A 19,817-nucleotide genomic window follows, 5' to 3' on the forward strand; every position below is an offset into this window, starting at 1 on the left:
GTGGGAAAAGCACCCAACCGTCAAATTGAGTAAAAGTAAAGATATCTTATAAAATAGAAAATTACTTAAGTATTGCTTGAACAAAATAATCGGACTCATTTCAGTAATTGATACGCCATTCCCACTTTTATAATGCTGTTATTTGTTACAGATTGGTTGTGAATGGATTGTCAATAATCTATCTGTAACAATCGTTTGTTAAGTAAAGATAAACTTAAAAAAACAAAACAATTAAAGCAGTCGAGAGTGGATTCAGGCCACAACGCTGTACCATACTGTTTATGTAGAAAAACAAACTGTCAGAAGTGGGATTCGAACCCACGCCTCCAGGGGAGACTGCGACCTGAACGCAGCGCCTTAGACCGCTCGGCCATCCTGACTTACGTTAGTGACAGCATTAGTTGGCTATTAGTATAGCTGTTTTTTTTTTAGGTTTAGGCTTCGAATCGATCTGTAAAATGTAAGTGTAACAGATTCCGTGATAAACTATACAAATAAAGATTCGTACACTCCATATAGAGTCGTACACTCCACTCCATATGGTTAGACCCAATAATCATCCGGGAGTTGATATATGGATTGTGCTACTCTATTTTTTTTTAGTTTATAGTTATTCCCTTGTTTTTCAGCACCTTCACACAAAATAATGTGTCTGGGTGTGCGCCAGTTTTTTATTCTACAGATTCCGCGATAGAAATATAAAGGTCATTTCAGATTGAGACGACATATGCAGCGTTTACAGTGAATGCAGTCTCCGTTAATTTTTAAAAATTGAACCTTTATTTAACTGTGTAAATCAGAGAAAAACGTTTTTTTCTTTTTTACAATGACAGCCTACCAAAAGGCAAAAAGGCATCCTGTGGGGACGGGGGCTGGGATTAAAAATAAACATATTGGACAAAACACACATCATGACAAGAGAGACACCACGACACTACATAAAGAGAGACTTAAAACAAAACAAAGCATGGTAGCAGCACAACATGGTACAAACTGTATTGGGCACAGACAACAAGGTAAAATTGAAGCGGGAACATTGCCTTTACATTCCATTCACGCTGTAAAATTGCATTTCCGCGATGCGGATTGAATGTAGCACTAAATTGCTGTCTAGAAATCACGTGCTTTTGCAAGATGTTCTCGTGCTCACTTCCTTGTTAACGTTACATTAGCACACACAATCTGATGATCATGTTAGTGGGTTGTGGTATATATCATCGCAGTTAACCTCCTTTAAGCATGTTTTCTATGCATTTTGTAGCCATTTCATTTCAACCAAAGTGTTGAACATTATGTTATGTGGTTGCAACGCAGCATCTCGTGCAAGGCTGCTAACACATTCTAGACTGTTACATTGTTTATTCACTGCTGTTAGACAGCGTCGTCTTTGCCGTTGGACCATTAATGGTATAGCATTCTCTACAAATTGACCTACACTTGCCTAAAGGGTATAAACATTGCGCTTGCACTAGTAGCTACTGCAGTGCCTGTTTTGCGTGTTATTTTGGCATTAATATGTGTCACATATCAGTTCGCAAACAATGTTTAAAAAAATATCACTGAGTTAATAAAGCCTTATACAAACATGGTCTCTTTTTTTGTTTTCTTGAGTAAAGGAGCTCCAAAATGCATGTGTTTCAGCCTAGCTCGGTGCTTTCTGTGATGGGGGAAACCAGCCGAAAATCCAGAACGTTGCTCAGTGTTCTGTCCCTTAAGGGATACTACGTCACCGCCAAGTCTAAGGGGAGAGCTTGAAAATTCAAGCCCCTTGAGTGCTGCCATAGAGTTACATTAGAAGAGCCCATCCAAGAAGGCTCAAGGTCATTGGGGGCTCCCAAGTGGCGCAGCAGTCTAAGGTACTGTATCTTAGTGATAGACACATCACTACAAACCCTGGTTCGATCCTGAGCTGTATTACAACTGGATGTGATTGGGAGTCCCATAGGGTGGTGCAAAATTGACCCAGCATCATCCGGGTTAAGGTTTGGCTTACCGAATTAAATTGGCTTTTGAAGTAGCTTTGATACTTTCAAAATCTTAACTAGCAGTCATCATCATGAATCAAGTCAACAATCTACTGGCAAATCCTTTTCAAGCTTTGTCATATGAAAATAAATTATAGATAAAACGTATTGGTGCTCATTGGCCATTGGACATAAACAGTGGCAATTTTAACATGTAAATCTTGGTGGGGCAGAAAAAAAGCAGGATGCATGCCAGCAAAGCGACAACAACACTAAACAATACATTCATTGCACTAACGGTGACAAATGGTGCCCACAAACTGTTAGGGCCTACATAAAGCTGTCCTAACATCTTACCATTGCTACACCTGGCTATCAGTGGAGCCTTGTCTGGCAGCGAATCAGTTCATTCAGCTAGGGAGATATGTACAGTTGAAGTTGGAAGTTCACATACACCATAGCCAAATACAATTAACCTCAGCTTTTCACAATTCTTGACATTTAATCATAGTAAAAATTCCCTGTCTTTAGGTCAGTTAGGATCACCACTTTATTTTAAGAATGTGAAATGTCAGAATAATAGTAGAGAGAATGATTTATTTCAGCTTTTATTTCTTTCATCACATTCCCAGTGGGTCAGACGTTTACATACACTCAATTAGTATTTGGTAGCTTTACCTTTAAACTGTTTAACTTAAGTCAAAACAATTTAGGTAGCCTTCCACAAACTTCCCATAACAAGTCCATTTTGCCCAGCAACAGCCCCAAAACATCCCTTCTCTAGAGGAGATCTGCATGGAGTAATGGGCCAAAATACCAGCAAGTGTGTGAAAACCTTGTGAAGACTTAAAGAAAACGTTTGACCTCTGTTATATACCCTTTGTTGGCAATGACAAAGTATTGAGATAAACCTTTGTTATTGACCAAATACTTACTTAATACCACCATAATTTGCAAATAAATTCATTAAAAATCCTACAATGTGATTTTCTGGATTTTCCCCCCTCATTTTGTCTGTCATAGTTGAAGTGTACCTATGATGAAAATTACAGGCCTCTCATCTTTTTAAGTGGGAGAACTTGCACAATTGGTGGCTGATTAAATACTTTTTTGCCCCACTGTATGTAAACTTCTGACCCACTGGAATTGTGATACAGTGAATTATAAGGGAATCAATCTGGCTGTAAACAATTGTTGGAAAATTAACTTGTGTCATGCACAAAGTAGATGTCCTAACAGACTTGCCAAAACTACTTTGTTAACAAGAAATTTGTGGAGTGGTTGAAAAACTAGTCTTAATGACTCCAACCTAAGTGTGTGTAAACTTCCGACTTCAACTGTATACTGTAGCTAAGAAAGTAATATAGTGTGTGTTGTGTAGTAAGCTGTTAGTAGCCCATGTGCATCACCCTAATAATTTGGTGCACATGTAGCCATTTGAGAAATGTATTTGAATATTGTAAGAGCTTTCATTGTCTGCTTATATGCCCCCTTTATTTATCCTACGGTTCTGAGTTGGTGTACAGGGAGAACACTAAGAACGGCCCATGTTCTGAATTCTGTCTCCGTACAAAAAGCTATATTGACTACGTCTGTCAGAGTTTGCTTGGCTTAATCGAAATTACAGATTGCCTCTTATCCACTTGTTGTCCCCTTGTGCCACAGTTTGAACATCTCAATTGTCAGTAGAACCCACATTTGTTTAAGCAAGTCAGCCATACATTTTTTTAAAGGCAGTAAATGAGGCTGAATGAACTGTTTCATTGCCAGACAAGGCTCCGCTGATAGCCAGGTGTAGCTGTAGCTCAGTTGGTAGAGCATGGCGCTTGTAACGCCAGGGTAGTGGGTTCGATCCCCGGGACCACCCATACGTAGAATGTATGCACACATGACTGTAAGTCGCTTTGGATAAAAGCGTCTGCTAAATGGCATATATTATTTATTATTATATATTAGCAGTGGTAAGGTGTTGGGACAGCTTTATGTAGGCCCTAACAGTTTGTGGGCACTGTTTGTCACCCTTATAGTGCAATTAATGTATTGTTTAGTGTTGTGTTGTGCAGTGGCTTTGCTGGCATGCTTCACCCCCAAGATTTAAATGCTAAAATCACTACTGTAACTAATTAAAACAGTGTCCATGTTTCAGTGTATTAGAAAAACATGGTTGCAAGTGAGAGTAGAATTTGGCCAGTTCCTGTGCTCCCAGCTGCAGCAGAACGTGCCATTTTCAAAAGGCTTTGTGGTGCCATCATGATCAGACCTATACATTGTTATCAACCCTAACAGCTCAATACCACACCTAACATAGACTTCAATGTTTCCCTTCTGATAGGAAAATAGTGTTGCACAAAAGGATAATCGGGGATGTGAAAATAGGCTGCCCAGTTCCACAGTTTAGGATTGATGCTACAGATCTTAATACCTGAAGCCATCCACTGTATGGAGTTTCTTCAGTCACAGAGGAAAGTCTTTCTAGGGTACATTACAGAATAGACTATAATGGCGCTTGTAACGCCAGGGTAGTGGGTTCGATTCCCGGGACCACCCATACGTAGAATGTATGCACACATGACTGTAAGTCGCTTTGGATAAAAGCGTCTGCTAAATGGCATATATTATTATTATTATTATAATGTAAAAAACAACCTTAGTTCAAAGACCGACATACCAAGGTTAGGCCTACTACTCACGTCAGTAATCAGATGTTCCTCTCAAATCCATAGTTCCTTGGAGGAGTCTTCAAGATGTGCATGTACACAAGATACATACACCAGTACACACTGCAAAGAGGTGCATTATAACTATCACAAAAAAACTGTAGCTAAAGTATGTAAAGAAAACAATTGTAAATATTTCTATACAAATTTGTACAGAGTTCCAGCATTTTGTAAAATCTGTATTTATTAATGATTTACAAAAGGCTATCATGAAACAATTTAAATGATTCAAATGTGTTACCTAAAATGAGAAACATGGATACATGTCGGTTAACATCTTTAAAGCTGAAACAGGATATTGATACCGTTACTTTATGGATAATGAACATTAACATAGTCAAATCTGGCCCATGTTCCGAGAAAAATAAATCATATTTACACACAAGATGGAGTCTCTCAAACAGCTGTGAATGAAGAGATGTGCTTCATGTAAACAGCATTCTGCCCAAATCCTTAAAACAGCATTTACCTACAGTAGCCTATAGGTCCCAAATGTATTCCATGTTTGTATCGATTTAACCGAATGCTCAAGCATTTTAAATAAACAAAATCTGTGCAAGTACATTACATAAGGTTCAAATAAATACCTGTTAAACAAAACAAGGTTTTTACTTTGGATTTTTATTATCATGTGAACTGAAATTGAAGTTATTTTCCATCATGGTACGCTTCCACTCTCCGCATACTGGCAATGTATATAACTGGTCAAATTTCACAACTCTGCAAATTACTGTTAAATTCAAACAAAGAAAATCAATACTAAAAAGTGGGGGGGGGGAGAATAGAAAACACAAGACCCCCCCCATTTTTTTTTTACAGTGAGAACCAAAAGGTAGGAGTTCCTTATTTCAATTTCCTACGTCACACTTGTATAAAATGCCCTGTCGGATCAACTCCGTCCTTTTCTGAAGATGAAAACCAAATGAGAGCTGTTACTATTAAGAATTGAGAGTTATGTTTGGAAGGAGAGAGATATTTACAGTGTGGGCGTGCACTCAGGTGGACCCCCAGTAAACCAGTTTATACATGTGGAAGTCATAGTGGAGACATATCCTCTTCCAGTAATGCCTGGATCAAAACTAAAGCCACATTCTAAGGAATGAAGAATACAGTGTATCACAAACCAGAATGGACAACATTACTCCATTTGAGTCAATGAGTATAGAAAGAAGTTCAACTTAAAAGATTGGTCTGGTAAAGCCTGGGCATTTATTTAAAAGTGTGAAAATATGTAATGCAGAAAAGGCGTTAAAATAAAATCGTAAAATATTCCACATTACATTAAGCTATTAAAATAGTTTAAATGAACAAAACTTTTTCATCCCTTAACCCAAGAACCATTTTACAAACAAAAATATATTCCCCTTCATGTGATTTCAAATTTGTCTTAGTAGTATAATTAATGTTTGTTATTTATTATAATTTTTTACAGTGCTTTATTATAATATCTGATCGTTTAAGAGGGAATTTTTAAGCAAATAAATGTCTCACGTATTGCAACGATACATCTAAATTGTATGTAATGGGTCCAGTTGTTCAATAAAAACAAAAAACAAGGAGAGTCACTGGGAAACAAAACCTGTCTCTCTTTCCCATTGCTCAGTCGGGGCCTGGCGGTCAATTTTTCTTGCTAAGGCTACTTGTCTACTGCTTTGTATTGAGTTCATTTTCCAGCTCCATGAGTTTTCGCGAGGCCTTGACTTTGTTGGATACTTCCTTCCCTTGGGAAAAAAGCCGCTGGCGCTCCTTGAATGTCATACTCTCCGGGGCTCCTTCAGTTAAAGTGTTTTCCTGTTCTTGACCACTGCAATGAGAAAAGCAACCACAATACGACTTAAAACATATACTGTACAACGTTGTGTGTTCTGAGAATTCCTACATACGTCTCAGTTTCTTATGGTCCTCAGTCGGTCTAAAAGTATTTCCTCTGACCCAGTTGAATTGTCTGTTTATGAAGAGAGAGATGCATGGCAGGCCTCACCCTTTCGTCCACTTCTCTCGCGGGTCCTTGTAAACTTCTCCTGATCCTACAACCCCGGTTGTGTTTCCAGTGTATGAATTAAATCCTATGTTCATTCATTAAATTGGGGAAACAGAGCACATTAGTTAATGAATATGTTTTGTACCATGTTGGGAGGTTAAACCCATAGCGTTTATTTTTTATATTTTTTAAAAAGCTGCTGGGTACATAACTTCTGTGTATAACATATCTTTACTAAATGTATTCCCTGGGATAACATTTACCTGCTTCAGTACACAAAGAGTATCGCACACCAATGCAAAGTTATTGTGACATAACACTGCGTCAACTGTAAATTGTTGCTAAGTCACAGTCCATATGATCGTTATCTGTACCCAGCAACTTTTCAGTCACGTTCAAATTATACAACGGTGCCTTTTCCACAGACCAAAACAAGCCACAGGGACTAGATTAGCTGAGGGAATAGCGTTAGTACAGTCCACGGCACGCCTGAAGCAGCAGGGTCTGCAAAACAAGTTTGTGGGATCAAAAGTAGAGGTCAACCACTAAGTCATGTAGCACCCAAGATAAACTGTCATCAAGCCTGTTATGACTAAAACTTGACTTAATAACCACTGGATGTTAGCTAGGAGCTCATCAAAGCCACAGGTGGCTGAATGAGGACTGCTTCGGTATCTTAACTGGCATTCTAACTTCTAACCCAACACCATTGACCCCCAGGTGACCTCTATCTCTGACCCACAGTAGGCATTAATCAGTAAGTTCACGTGTCCGTGTGTGCCCGGGCCAGGCAAACGCAGTTGCTGCTGTCTCTCACACTAACCCAGAATTCCCACTAATAGAATCTTACTGGTTGTGTTCCAACATGTTGTGTCTGAATGGAAGCACAACTATAATTCAAATGCATGTGGATTTTTCTTTGTTTAAAATGAATGAAACTAGGGATAGCAGGGCAGACACAAACACATTGACGTGTGAACCGAGGCAGGACTCCACTGGCAGGGTCAAGTTCTTCTGGCACAGAACAGGCTCTCGGAGTCTACAGACTGGTTGACAAGTTGGTACCTATCCAAGATCCGTTTGTCCCCTGAGATAAAACTATACCTTCTGAACCCTCCAGTAACTAAGTCACCACAGAAACAGTTTTTCATGGTTTGTTGATTTCATTATTTCGGAAGCCAATTTAAGCTTATACAGAACAGTACTTGGCTTCAGATGTAATTGTAAAAATGCATAAAAGTCAACCAAAGGTCTTCCTACATTCGTGTGCCATGGATAATGTTTTCCTTTCCTTACACCTGGTTCCAAATATTCACATTAGTCAGATTTAGCTGATATTCTTTTAAGATAAAGTGGAGCAGAAGGTGGAATCTGAGCCTACTCAAAACCTTTGGCTAGACATCTAGACGTCTTCTCTACCAGAGAGCTGGGTTGCCTTCTTCTTGATGCTGCCAGTGGATTCGTCTGCCTGAATGTATTATTGTTAACAGAGGGAGCCAATGATTCAGGTGGAGACGGGTCACGTGAACCACGGCATGGCCCTCAGAGGAGGTGGTGGTGGCAAGCAGCAGCATTAGACAATGTCACTGACACAGACAGACTGACGGGACAGCCAGACACAGGGCATACCAGATGAAATTCACAAAAACAGAGACATGGCAGACAGACGGCAGAGACTGGAACAGTCATAGAAGACACAAAAAGGAGTGAACAGAAGACTTGAGCGCTGAAAGGAGGAGTGCAAAGCAGCAGAGGCAGTAGATAGCAATGGATATCAGGTCGATTGGATTGAGTATAGATTCAGCGCAGGGAGGCGTGTGACGGAGAGAGGCGGGTTATGTTGATGTGGGTTTATAGCAAGGTTAGTGATTGGTCTCTCAATTTGAGTGAGGAATGCAACACAATAACAAAAGGCCCAGACATCATCATCATTCATACTGGGTAGGGGAAGGGCACTGGTGCTGTGTGCAGATGTTACATGCATGGTGACAGTCACTGCACATCTTGACACTGTTAGACTGTGTTGCATTAGTGACATCTTTTCTCCATGGCTGTTTAAAGTGTTCATATCCGGGGGGGTCACTTTCATATTTTCTTTTAGAACATGTACCAACAAACTCATCTGTCTGGAAAATTAAGGCACAATCCTGTGGTTCCGGACAATGTGAATATGAAGTTACTTACTACAGTAGACTATGCTACGGCTTACAATGGAACACTGAACATGTATTGTGTTTAGAGTAACATAAGATAGAGATATTAAGGGAAAGGGGGATACCTAGTCAGTTGTACAACGGAATGTATTCAACTGAAATGTGTCTTTGGCATTTAACCCAACCCTCTGAACCAGAGAGGTGCGGGGGGCTGCCTTAATTGACATCCACGTTACACTTTAATTCTGTTCTCACCAAGAGGCTTTAAATATTGTGGTTTGTTGAGCAAAAATATACAGACTATTCCTAAAATGTAAAACAAAGCTAATCTTTAAACATTTTATGAAAGCATAAATACTGTTTTAATAACTTATAAAATAGAATATCATTGGTTCCAGCTGTTGATGAAAATAACAGAACGTTTCTACTTTTGTCAGTAGGGGTCACTAAAGGCTTAAATAGAAAACATTGTGCCACAGATGAAGACCATAGAACTAGCTAGATTCAAGTGAATTAGTACTGCTCAGTAATCTAATCAGTGATTGGTTGGGAGCCCTGACAGAGCTTTAAACAGCCACAGACAAAGACAATGCCTCACTCAACAGATCTTTCCCCTTTGCCAGGTGTGCAGGTGAGCCTAAAGAGAGCTGCTCCTCTCAGGTCCCACCACAGTGTCTGTGTGATAGATAAGCCCGTGTCTCAGTGTTCCTTAAAGCCAACACCACCACCAAGCAGCCGTGGGGCCCGCAGGCGGGAGGCCACCCCCTCAGCAAAAACAAACACACATGGGCGGGTGGGCGTTGAGCGGCAACACCAACAGTACTATGACTGGATATCTGGAGTGCTTTCACAGGGAATCACGGGTTGGTAAGTTTACCGATTGCTTTTACTCACTAGACAGATGATTGGAGGAAGAGGAATGGGTGAGGACAGAGGACATTGTCTGACAGAAGGATTGGGAAAATTAAACAAAAATGGAACCTGATTTGCTAGTGGTTGAGTGGAAATTCCAAAAAAAGAGGACAACAAACTGATGGGAGAAAAAACGAATTACAAGTTGATTGGCAACTACAATACAGATCTATTGGATTGTCGATAGAGAAATAGAGTGGGAGAAAGGGAGAAGGGGAAATGGAAGCCAGAACGCCTCTGTAATGGAAAAACAGGAACACAAAAATATAACACAAAAAACAACGACTGAACGAGATATGGAGTGAGAGGTATACGGGAGTCGTGTCCTCTCTCCTTCCTGTGTCTACCTTTAAAGTTGCCTGTCGGGATGAAGCTGAGGCTGGGTTTGATGGGAGGGGGAAGGGGCTGCCCTGCAGTACTGTTGGCATTGACAGCCGGCGGCTGGAATGAGCTGGACAGAAAGATCCCATCAGACATAGGACGGGGCTTGCGCGCAGGCGGCTGCGGCTTGTGCGCGGGCGGGAGGTCGCCATAGGACTTCCTGGTGGAGGAGAGCTTAACCTGACCTGCTAGGCCTGTAGTGTCCTCATCCTCCTCGTCATTGTACGAGACAAACTTGGCAGTGTACAAGGCGTCAGGGGAGACGACCTGGGTTTTGAGGTAGGAAGTGTTTCTCTGAGGCGGGGGTGGTGGACTGTTAGTGGCAGTGGTTGCGGGGGATGCAGTGGGAGGGGGGGGCTGAGGCTGGTAGTCCCTGGGGAGGGGAGGTCTGTACAGACCAGGCTCGTCAGGCGTCAGCAGCTTGCGCTCGGCCTCCTCGTGCTGCCGGCGCCGCCCTTCCTCCAGACGTGTGTAGTACTCCTCCTCCTGCCTCCTCTAAGGGAATGGGAAGAGCCTGTTAGTGTGGCCTACTCTCACCAAGGCATGGCTGGCTGGACCTGACTCACTCTGCCTCTGCTGGAGGGAGACTACCTGTCCACTATGTGTCTATATGTCTGTGTGTGTGTGAGGTGGGGGAGACTACTCTGTGTGTACTGGGTTCTGTAATACTTTAGTAGAGAAGCCTAGCGGTAAAGAGCGTTGGTTTGAATCCATGCGCCGACTAGGTGAAAACTGTCGATGTGCCCTTGAACAAGGCACTTAACCCTAATTGCTTCTGTAAGTCACTCTGTATCAGATCATCTGCTAAATGACAAAAATGTAAATGTGCTGTTTTTCCTCTCCTTCCCTCCATGCTGTGTTGAGAACCACCAGAGGTGAGGATGGATAAAGAGACTTCTCTGACAGCTGGGGCCAACAGTTTGAAGTGGTTTGGGATAGACTACAGTCAAGTGATCCGATAGGCTTGAAGACTCCAATTCAGGGATTTTTGGAAGGATTCTATGGTTTTAGCCCTGGAAAGGTACCAGCTAGTAATAGAGATTGGTCAGCTCTGGATTCTGTACATGGATCCCCTGGGTTAGTGTGTGCGTAGTGGGTGGTATGGTGGGTAGGTATATGTCATGATGAGAGGATGGTGGGGGAACAGATATGTATTGTACTCTGGTATGACCACCACAAACCACAGCGAGGGTGGGGCATTCCAACAGCGGTTCCAAGCAGTGCCTGATGGAATGACTATGGCTTCCCAGCAAATGTAAAATATCGTAAAAAGTGACTACCATGCTTTTTGGGGGTAGGAGGGTTACATGCATACATCCATACATAACATTACATAACACAGAGGAAGGAGACCATCATGAGTCCATGCAGTTGGACATCATTGCCATTATTACAGGGCTTCAATTACCAGTGGTGTAAGGATGACTCACAGGAAGACAACAGCTGAATCAATGGTCACACAGTAAAACAAAATGGCACTGGGATGTTGTAACAATGTCACACAAGGCATGATGAAGGGGTGCTGCTGCTCTCAGACCACTGGTAATTCAATGTCCTTGTAACTAACTGGGACTGAGAACACAAAACACTAGTGCTCCAAAAACATGCTTAGCCTCTGACAGACCAAACACCACCAGGTTTCATTAAGATAAGTCAGCATCCCGTCTGTCTGCAGACTCCCTGTCCACACGCCCGTTGCTCTCTGTCCCAATAACACTTTCCCTGAACACAGGGTACTACTTCCATCACTAATCACTGTCTACTGGCTTCTTCTTATGTTCCTAAAAGCCAGTCAGACAGAGTCCCCTTCACAGTTCTGTGACTGGTTCAATGTAGAGGGGCGTGTTCACAACTCCTCCCACAGGATCACTTACAGCTCTGTGGGAGACTGACCAACTGGGAACAGAACAGTAGAAACCTTGAAAATGTTAGCAGATTTCACACAAAAAAACGACCACCTCAGTTGACCCTTTCCACCCCCTGAAGAGAAGTGGTCCAACGGATCAGTCTGTTTTTCACTGTGTATTCTGCTGCTGGGCTGTTTTGTTGAGGCACAACTCCTGTTTCACGAGGTAAACTACAATTAGCTGGGCAGATCCCCACGGGGTAATACTATAATTACCATGCAGGTAAGACTCTCTCTGGGTTTCCACTTTGATGTCCTCTGTTAATAGATCTGACTGGGGCATTCTGCTTTAATCTGCTCTGCTGGCAGTGACATCAATCTGTTCACATAACTAGCTTTAATAAAATGTAACGAATAATAATACTGACAGCTGTGGGCAATGCAAGCATCTGGATTTAATTGCGGTCTATTGCATTCATATTATTTTATAATCGTATTGAAGTCTGACTGAACAGAAATCACAGATAGAAATGTATGATAGAATATTTCGCCTGTATGAACATAAATGAGAAATCATATTTTGACAACACCTGTCTAACCAGCTGTGTGTTAGCTAGCTAGCTATGTGCTGTGTGAGAACTGTGTAGCGTCGATATACGTGGTTCTGTGGGTCCTGTCAGGGAGGTGTACCTTCTCATCAACCTCTCGTCTGGCCCTCTCCTCCTCTCTCCAGCGTCTCTCCTCCTCCTGTTTGGCCCGGTCCTCCGCTTCGCGCTTACGGATCTCCTCCAGCTGTTGCTTCCTCCGCCGCTCCTCGTCCTGCAACTACACACAGACACTTCAGCACCATGTACACGGCCCAGGAACGGCCTACAGTCTAGTGATCTCAGGAGTCCTTCAAAATTGTGTACTTGGAGATGAATCAGTGGAATATACTTTTAAATCAACTGTTTCATATACTATTCAAATGCATTGTACATTAATGTTGTGAGGCCATACTTCCTAACGTGAAAAGGTGGAAATATAATTTAGTAACAAACTATCCTCAGCTCTGCAACTAGAACAGCGCCTACTGCTGTGCTAGTGTGTCTGTGGTCTCAATGCATAGTGCAGGTCAGGTTAGTTCACACAGAACCTCCTGTCATGGGCTCATATCACTATATTTGGTGTGTTTACTCACTCAGTCACAGCTCCACAGTAAATCCTCAAAGCCCTAAGGACCCCTATCAGGTCTGCATCTACACAAAGGCTAATTCAGTAGATTGGCCCCCCCTGTGAGGTACCTCACACTGGCATCGGGTTTCCAGACAAGGGCTTGTTGTGTTGAAAACTTCTAGGTCTAGATATGCTGATGGGATGCTCTGTATGCTGTGTAGAAATCTTGAGGTTCTTTTCTCTCTGCCACAGGACAGGTCGTCTGTGGTGAGAGTAAAACGGTCTGCACTGCAGACAGGCATATGGCGACAGCTGGACATGCAGAATGAATGGCAACGTGCAGTGAGAACAAACAGCAGCATGGCTAGGCAGAGCAGAGGAGCGTCCAGTTCAAGCCTTAGTTACATCACTGATGTCATGGTGACCAAACACAACAGACGAAGTCAATCACCGGATGAAACATGATTACAGATGGACAGTAGAAACATTTGCTACACGGTGCAACTTCCCCAGTGAGAGGGGAGTTGAGGAGGAGAGCGATGCTATATTGGCTGAGCACCGGCGTTGTTCACACAGAGCTGGATGAGTTGAATGAAGTGGACTGGATGAGTTGAATGAAGTGGACTGACAATGACACAATGATGGTTACACCCCACATGCAGATGACCACTGCTGGGGGAGGGTCTCAAATCATGCAGACAGACCCCCACTGCAGGCCAGGCAGCTCCCTGTACTGAAACAGCTGCATAGTACTGAGTTCTCTGGAACAAATACAGTATTTAACTATGCCCCAGGTAGTTCTTTAGTTCTTTCTTTCTAACCTTCTTTAAGGTTAGATTTAGTTATCATACTGATTTTCTTATTCTTTTTGGGAATATTTCTTTTTCAGGGATGATTATTTATGTTATGAGGCATTATTATGTGGTATTGTCTTTAAATGAGCCCTGACCAAATGACTAAGTGTGACTGTCTGTTAGATCACCGTTCCACAGCAGCAGTTATCTAGTGGAGACAGACAGGGTTCCACAGCATCGCAGAGTGACTTCCCCGTACCCCGCCCCACCACGAAAACAGCAGCCCCCCCCCCCCCAGGCCAGATGACAGGGGGGGACAGCATGAACGAGAAGAGAAATACAGGTGGAACCGAAGACAAGAAAGGAGGATAAGGAGGAGTGCGTATAGAGAGAACGTACCAAGTCTAGAACAGAGATTGCTGGGACAGCAGTCTGCTGCGGGAGAAGAGAAAAAAACAAATAGAAAGAAAACAGGAAGAACGAGGGAGAAATAGAGTAAATAAATCTAAATTAAAAGGAGGGCATAGAAGAAGATAAAAGTATTTTTTTTTAGGGGTTTTGGAGGCAGCAGTGATGTGGTGCCAGGAACATTTCTTCACAGAATGGGGCTTATTACTGCCAGCGGCCGAATGAGTGGCCCACTTCCCCTCAGACAGACAACGCTCTGCTCAGTCCCATCCCTCGTATGGAGCTCCAAAGAGCCCCGTTTACAGGAGGAATTTACACATCGTTCCACATTTACATTTAAGTCATTTAGCAGACGCTCTTATCCAGAGCGACTTACACCACCAACCCCCTGGCCGAAACTAAGACCATCTTTCTCACTCAGAGACAGACAGGGGATGTGAGCCTTGGCCTTGCTGGCAGGGACTGCTCACTACATCCCGGAATCCTTGTCTCACTAGACAGTCTGGATACAAGCAGACTGAAGATAGTACTGTTGTAACAGTTACAAATGAGAAGCAATACACTGTAGAGGGGTTTATGTTGATCTGTGGTGTCGTCTGAGACTAGCGACATTAGCCCAGGTTAGATGGCATTTTATTCTGTCCAAGGAAGGGTGTTTTTTTGCATGTACAATGGTACAACACTTTTTGATGGGCAGAAAATATGCTACTCTAGCCATCTTGAGATGAATCATTTCCAAATGGCCATAATACATTTGTTAAAAAGAACCAATTTGTACTTTGCCATGTTTCCATGTAAGTTTGTTGTGTGTCCGACACCCACCCACCCTCCCTCCCTCCCTCCCTCCCTCCGCAGCCAGTCGAGTACAGCAGCTCAGCTCAGCATGGCAAAGCAATGATGTAAGGATGTTGAATGTTTTGCAATGTGCACCTGCATTGTAGCTAGCTACTTTCATGGGGTTCCTCATGGGAATTCCATATCCTATTCTGTAACCATTAAGCCCAGTTCCATTTCCTCTTTTCTCAGTGTTTTGCTTCCCATGGCTCGCCCTTCCTTGGCATGAGAAACTTCAGTAGAGAGGCTAAAAACCTTTCAGAGCTCATAACATTTATAATGGGTGTACTGTAACCAATGATGGGTTCATGTGCATCTAATAGCACTATGAAGATCTTGGGCCACTGGTCTTCCTCCATACACCTTACCTCTGATGTCCGGTATGATTCTCTATACTGTAGCCTACATTCTCCACATCCTCCTGTTCTCCACTGTGCACACTAGACCTCTGCTCTCCAGGGCAGCTCACCCTTGCTCTCTTCTCTGCCTCCAGCCGCTGCATGATCATCATGGTGTCCACGTCCTCGTCGTCATCCTCCTCATCTTCCTCATCACTCTGCTTGGACTCCTGCAGTCTCTTCTGGAACTGCCACTCCAGCATCAGCTTCCTGAGCCGGTCGCTCTCCTCAGCCGTACGCTCCGGCTTGGCCTGCAGGTCCTGGATCTCCCTGTCCAGCAGGTCTACGATGTGCAGCTGCTGCTGCTTCTCCAGCTTCTCCCGGGCGTCTCTCTTCCAGGGGTCTGGGGACAGGCTGTCGCTGGAAGACAGCTCCTCCTTGCTGATTGTGATGTACTGTAGGTCCCGGCGTTCGATGGTGCGGGGCTGCTGCTGGGGGAGCAGCTCTCTGATCACTGTGTCCATTGGGTTACCCTGAGGGGGCAGGGTGCCCGCTCTGGGCAGGGTGGACAGTTTCTCTGGCCTGGGGGGCTGCTGCTGCTGGGCCTGCTGTTGGCCCTGGGAGGGGAGGTAGGGATGGGGCACCTGCTGCATGGGGGACCGGGGAGGGGGCATCTGCTGGTGCTGTGTGGGAGGGGGGGAGTGTGCCCCCGTGTTGGTTGTTGTTGTTGTGGGCTACAGGCACAGCTGGGTTACGGACCTGTCCCAGCTTCCTCTCCTGCTCCCTCCTCTTCCTCTCCCTCTCCTCCTCTAACCGGGCCTTCTCCTTCTCATACCAGCGCTGCTGCTCCTCGCGCTTCTTGCGGTCGGCGGCGGCAGCCTGCTGCTGGGTGGTCGAGGGAGGAGGGGGCAGGGGCAGGTCGGGCTGGAGCTCAAAGTCCTGGTAGTGTACAGGGGGAGGGGGCGGTGGAGGGGGAGGGAGGTCCGTGCGTGTGGCCTGGGCCACGGGGCCTGGGTGGGGAGCGATGGGGCCGGGGGTCTTCCAGCGTCCCGGCCCACTCTTGTGGTTGCTCTGGGTCTTGTTGGAGGAGGACGAGGAGTAGTTGAGGTGCTCCTGGCTGGAGGTGGAGGACTCCACAGAGGAGGAGACCTGGTGGTGGTTGACCCAGTGTTCCCCACTGCCCCGCTGGTAGTCAGCCTCTCTCTGCTGCTGCTGGTGCAGGTGGACCAAGTCCTCAGGACGCAGGCCGGTTGGAGGGTAGCCCCCCTGGGAGGTCACACAGCTCCTCCTGAGAGTGGTCCACCCGCTGAGAGGACAGACACGGCAGTCACACACACATTAACACAGTGCAAGAGCAGCACAACACTTTCCCAACTGTATATACCTAATTCCTTAATAAATTAACACGCTTTTCATAGTATATACTCTGAGGGAGGCTATTCAGAGAAAACATTTCTGTACGATTCCTTTGCTCCTGGAGTGATGTCACAGTGTGCACACCTGCATAGCTATGCTGTTGTGGTGGTGGTCTTCCATGGGGCCGGGAGGACCCCTGTCGTCAGCGTATATCTGTCCTGGGGCCGAGTCCATCCGGTTCGTAGACTTGGAGGCTGGGATGGTGAAGTATTCCCTGGGGTAGGTCTGAGTGGGAATAGGATAGGCCTCCGGATGAGGAGGAGAGGGCTCGTCCTATAGACAAGGAAAAAGGGACTACTATTTAACCAGACATTACAGTTGTCTAAGAGATCAAGACTATCGTTCTTGTGGTCTCAGAGAAGGAATTGTGTTAGTTCAAACCATACATTAAGGTGCTTTCGGTTTTTACCACCAATGACTCATGACTCATGACAGTTTTGAGTGCTGAGAAAAACAGGTTTAAAAACAGGAAATAACACAATACTGTACGGTCTCTGCATGATGGACTTCAGCCCTGTCCTACTCTGACCTGTCCTACTCTGACCTGTCCAGTGGTGAGACTGGTAATGTCTTGGTGTGGTCTCATAACTCAGACCGAGTGAAATTTCTCCTCAGAGAGACATTCCTCTGGCTGCTGTTGCTGCTGTGTTTACTCACGTCAACACACAGGTTGCCCGTGGAGACAGAGGTGATCTTGGTCCCAGGTCCTCGTGTGTAGACGGCCTTCCCTCCCGGACTCTGGCTCTGGTCTGGAGGAGGAAAACGCCATGGAGTCAGAGCTGAGCAGAGGCAAACTCAGTGGTCACACACACCATACTGTACCCCAGTGGTCACACACCATACTGTACCCCAGTGGTCACACACCATACTGTACCCCAGTGGTCACACACCATACTGTACCCCAGTGGTCACACACCATACTGTACCCCAGTGGTCACACACCATACTGTACCCCAGTGGTCACACACCATACTGTACCCCAGTGGTCACACACCATACTGTACCCCAGTGGTCACACACCATACTGTACCCCAGTGGTCACACACCATACTGTACCCCAGTGGTCACACCACATACTGTACCCCAGTGGTCACACCACATACTGCACCTCAGTGAGCACCGTTCACCATCTCTTGCTATGGGGTTTGGAGGCTTTTGTTCCCGCCCGACACTAAAATAATCTCCTAATCAAGACACACTGGCACAAGTCCCCAGGAACAGGGTTGGGTAGCACTGCCCTCCGGACATGTACAGTATGTCACAACAAGCCTAATAAATGTCCCTCTATCACCCCTTCGATCTACTCACTGGCCACGTTGGGGCTGGAGCGGTGGTCGGCCCGGTTCTTCAGTAGCCTTTCCTCCCCGCTCATCTTCCTTGGTTCTGGGTAGGCCTGCCAGTCGGCCTGGGGGCTCTCTGGAGAGCCGTTCTGGACCGAGTTGTTGTACAGTTCAAAGCCTTCGCTCTTTGGTCTCAGTTTACCATTCTTGTCACGCCCTCCTTGCGACGCTGAGAGGGAGAGAGAGATTAAGGATTAATGAGCCAACCACAGCAGACAGTTCATGCACAATGGACACCCTAAACTATCTGCAGTCATGTTCACAGCACACACTAACAGCCAGCACCTCAAACTACAACTGTCTCTCTATTACCACAGAAGTCTATACGCTGGATGTTGAAAACAAAACTCAGACTTTGGCTTCTGACATTTCAATGGAATTTTGAGCCCTAATGACAACTGCTAAGTTTAATTGTGTGTGACTGATTGGGGGGAGGGGGATTGCCAGAGCCAAGCCACAAACCCTGATTATGCTAGTGTGGTAACACTGACTGTAGACCATGACAACAAGAAGGGACATTGTCTACATCTGGAATGGTACCCTGTGGGCCAGTCGTACACTATATAGGGGACAATAGGGGAATTTTCAGACACCACCATTGCCCTAGCAGAGCAGACCCGTACCTCTGGGCATCATAGGAGAAGGCTGGTTGAGGAGCGTGGCCAGGCCGTGGTAGATGGCTCCCTGTTTGGCCACCTCCAGTGTCACCACAGAGCCTGTCCTCGTCATCAACTCCGCAGCCCTGACAAGAGAACGAGGACATCACAAATATTCCTGGGACTCAATCAGAATAGATTAGAATGGAGAGATGATTGAATGTAACAGATCAAAACAAATATGCCAAAGTTGTTGTTTTTCATCACGGTAGTACCAAGTACAGATGTTTATGAGACTTTCATTGGCAGACAAGGAGTTGACATAACTTGATCAGGAATGGCTTTAAAACATTCCCCATATGCAATAGCATTTAGAAATTCATTTCCTCACAGTTTTAGACTGTCTGTTTGGAGCTCAAGGCCTTGTGGTTAATCACTGGCAAACACCTACACACAATAACTTCTCAAAGCAACCAACAAATCCAAGAGTTGGAACAGATTCTCAGCTGAAGAGCAGATAGAGTGTAATGCTTTCATTTCAACATGGCTATTAGATTTTAAAAGTTCAAATCAACTCTTTGAAAACAGAATGTTAGCGATTGAGCACTGAGTTTCAACTGTTTGGGCATTTGGAAACCAAAGGCACACAGACAAAAAGGTTGTGGGTGTTTGAAAGTGTATAAAGGATTAATCTGTGAGAGGCGTGGACCAAGGATAAGCTATTCATTACTATTAGACCCAACATAAACATCGTGGAGGTCATTGTAAGTCAGTGCACTGTAGATAAGTCTCTGCTCGTTCAACGTGATTGAGCCAATTTAGTTCCATGGTGTGACTGGCTTCTATTGAAATGGCTCTTTGTATCAACTTGGCCTTGATGTTCCCTATCTTGGGTTCTCTTCAGTGCGTTATAAGGACAACAGCAGGACATTACATGTCTTGCGTCAATCCTAAACCCAATCTGTACACAAGGGCCAAGTAG

The 19,817-nt window shown here is 44.7% G+C and overlaps 1 protein-coding gene and 1 non-coding gene across 2 annotated transcripts in view; both read right to left on the minus strand.

Moving 5' to 3' along the window:
- Positions 1-297: 297 nt before the first annotated feature.
- trnal-cag lies at positions 298-380 on the minus strand. Its single transcript has one exon. It is a non-coding gene; the product is annotated as a tRNA-Leu (tRNA).
- Positions 381-4,847: 4,467 nt separating this feature from the next.
- The window catches only part of LOC123990738 (afadin-like), a 128,253-nt gene continuing 113,283 nt past the window's right edge, over positions 4,848-19,817 (minus strand). The window contains exons 25-36 of the mRNA XM_046291559.1: positions 18,863-18,981; positions 18,208-18,408; positions 17,557-17,648; positions 16,984-17,172; positions 16,762-16,789; positions 16,228-16,721; positions 15,615-16,130; positions 14,303-14,338; positions 12,645-12,779; positions 10,294-10,603; positions 6,663-6,747; positions 4,848-6,485 (exon numbers count right to left, since the gene is read on the minus strand). Coding sequence (XP_046147515.1) covers positions 6,326-6,485; positions 6,663-6,747; positions 10,294-10,603; positions 12,645-12,779; positions 14,303-14,338; positions 15,615-16,130; positions 16,228-16,721; positions 16,762-16,789; positions 16,984-17,172; positions 17,557-17,648; positions 18,208-18,408; positions 18,863-18,981 — 2,365 coding nt within the window. The 3' untranslated portion in view covers positions 4,848-6,325. The remainder of the gene's footprint in view (positions 6,486-6,662; positions 6,748-10,293; positions 10,604-12,644; positions 12,780-14,302; positions 14,339-15,614; positions 16,131-16,227; positions 16,722-16,761; positions 16,790-16,983; positions 17,173-17,556; positions 17,649-18,207; positions 18,409-18,862; positions 18,982-19,817) is intronic.

The sequence above is a fragment of the Oncorhynchus gorbuscha genome, linkage group LG12, assembly GCF_021184085.1.
Source record: "Oncorhynchus gorbuscha isolate QuinsamMale2020 ecotype Even-year linkage group LG12, OgorEven_v1.0, whole genome shotgun sequence".
Taxonomy (NCBI): domain Eukaryota; kingdom Metazoa; phylum Chordata; class Actinopteri; order Salmoniformes; family Salmonidae; genus Oncorhynchus; species Oncorhynchus gorbuscha.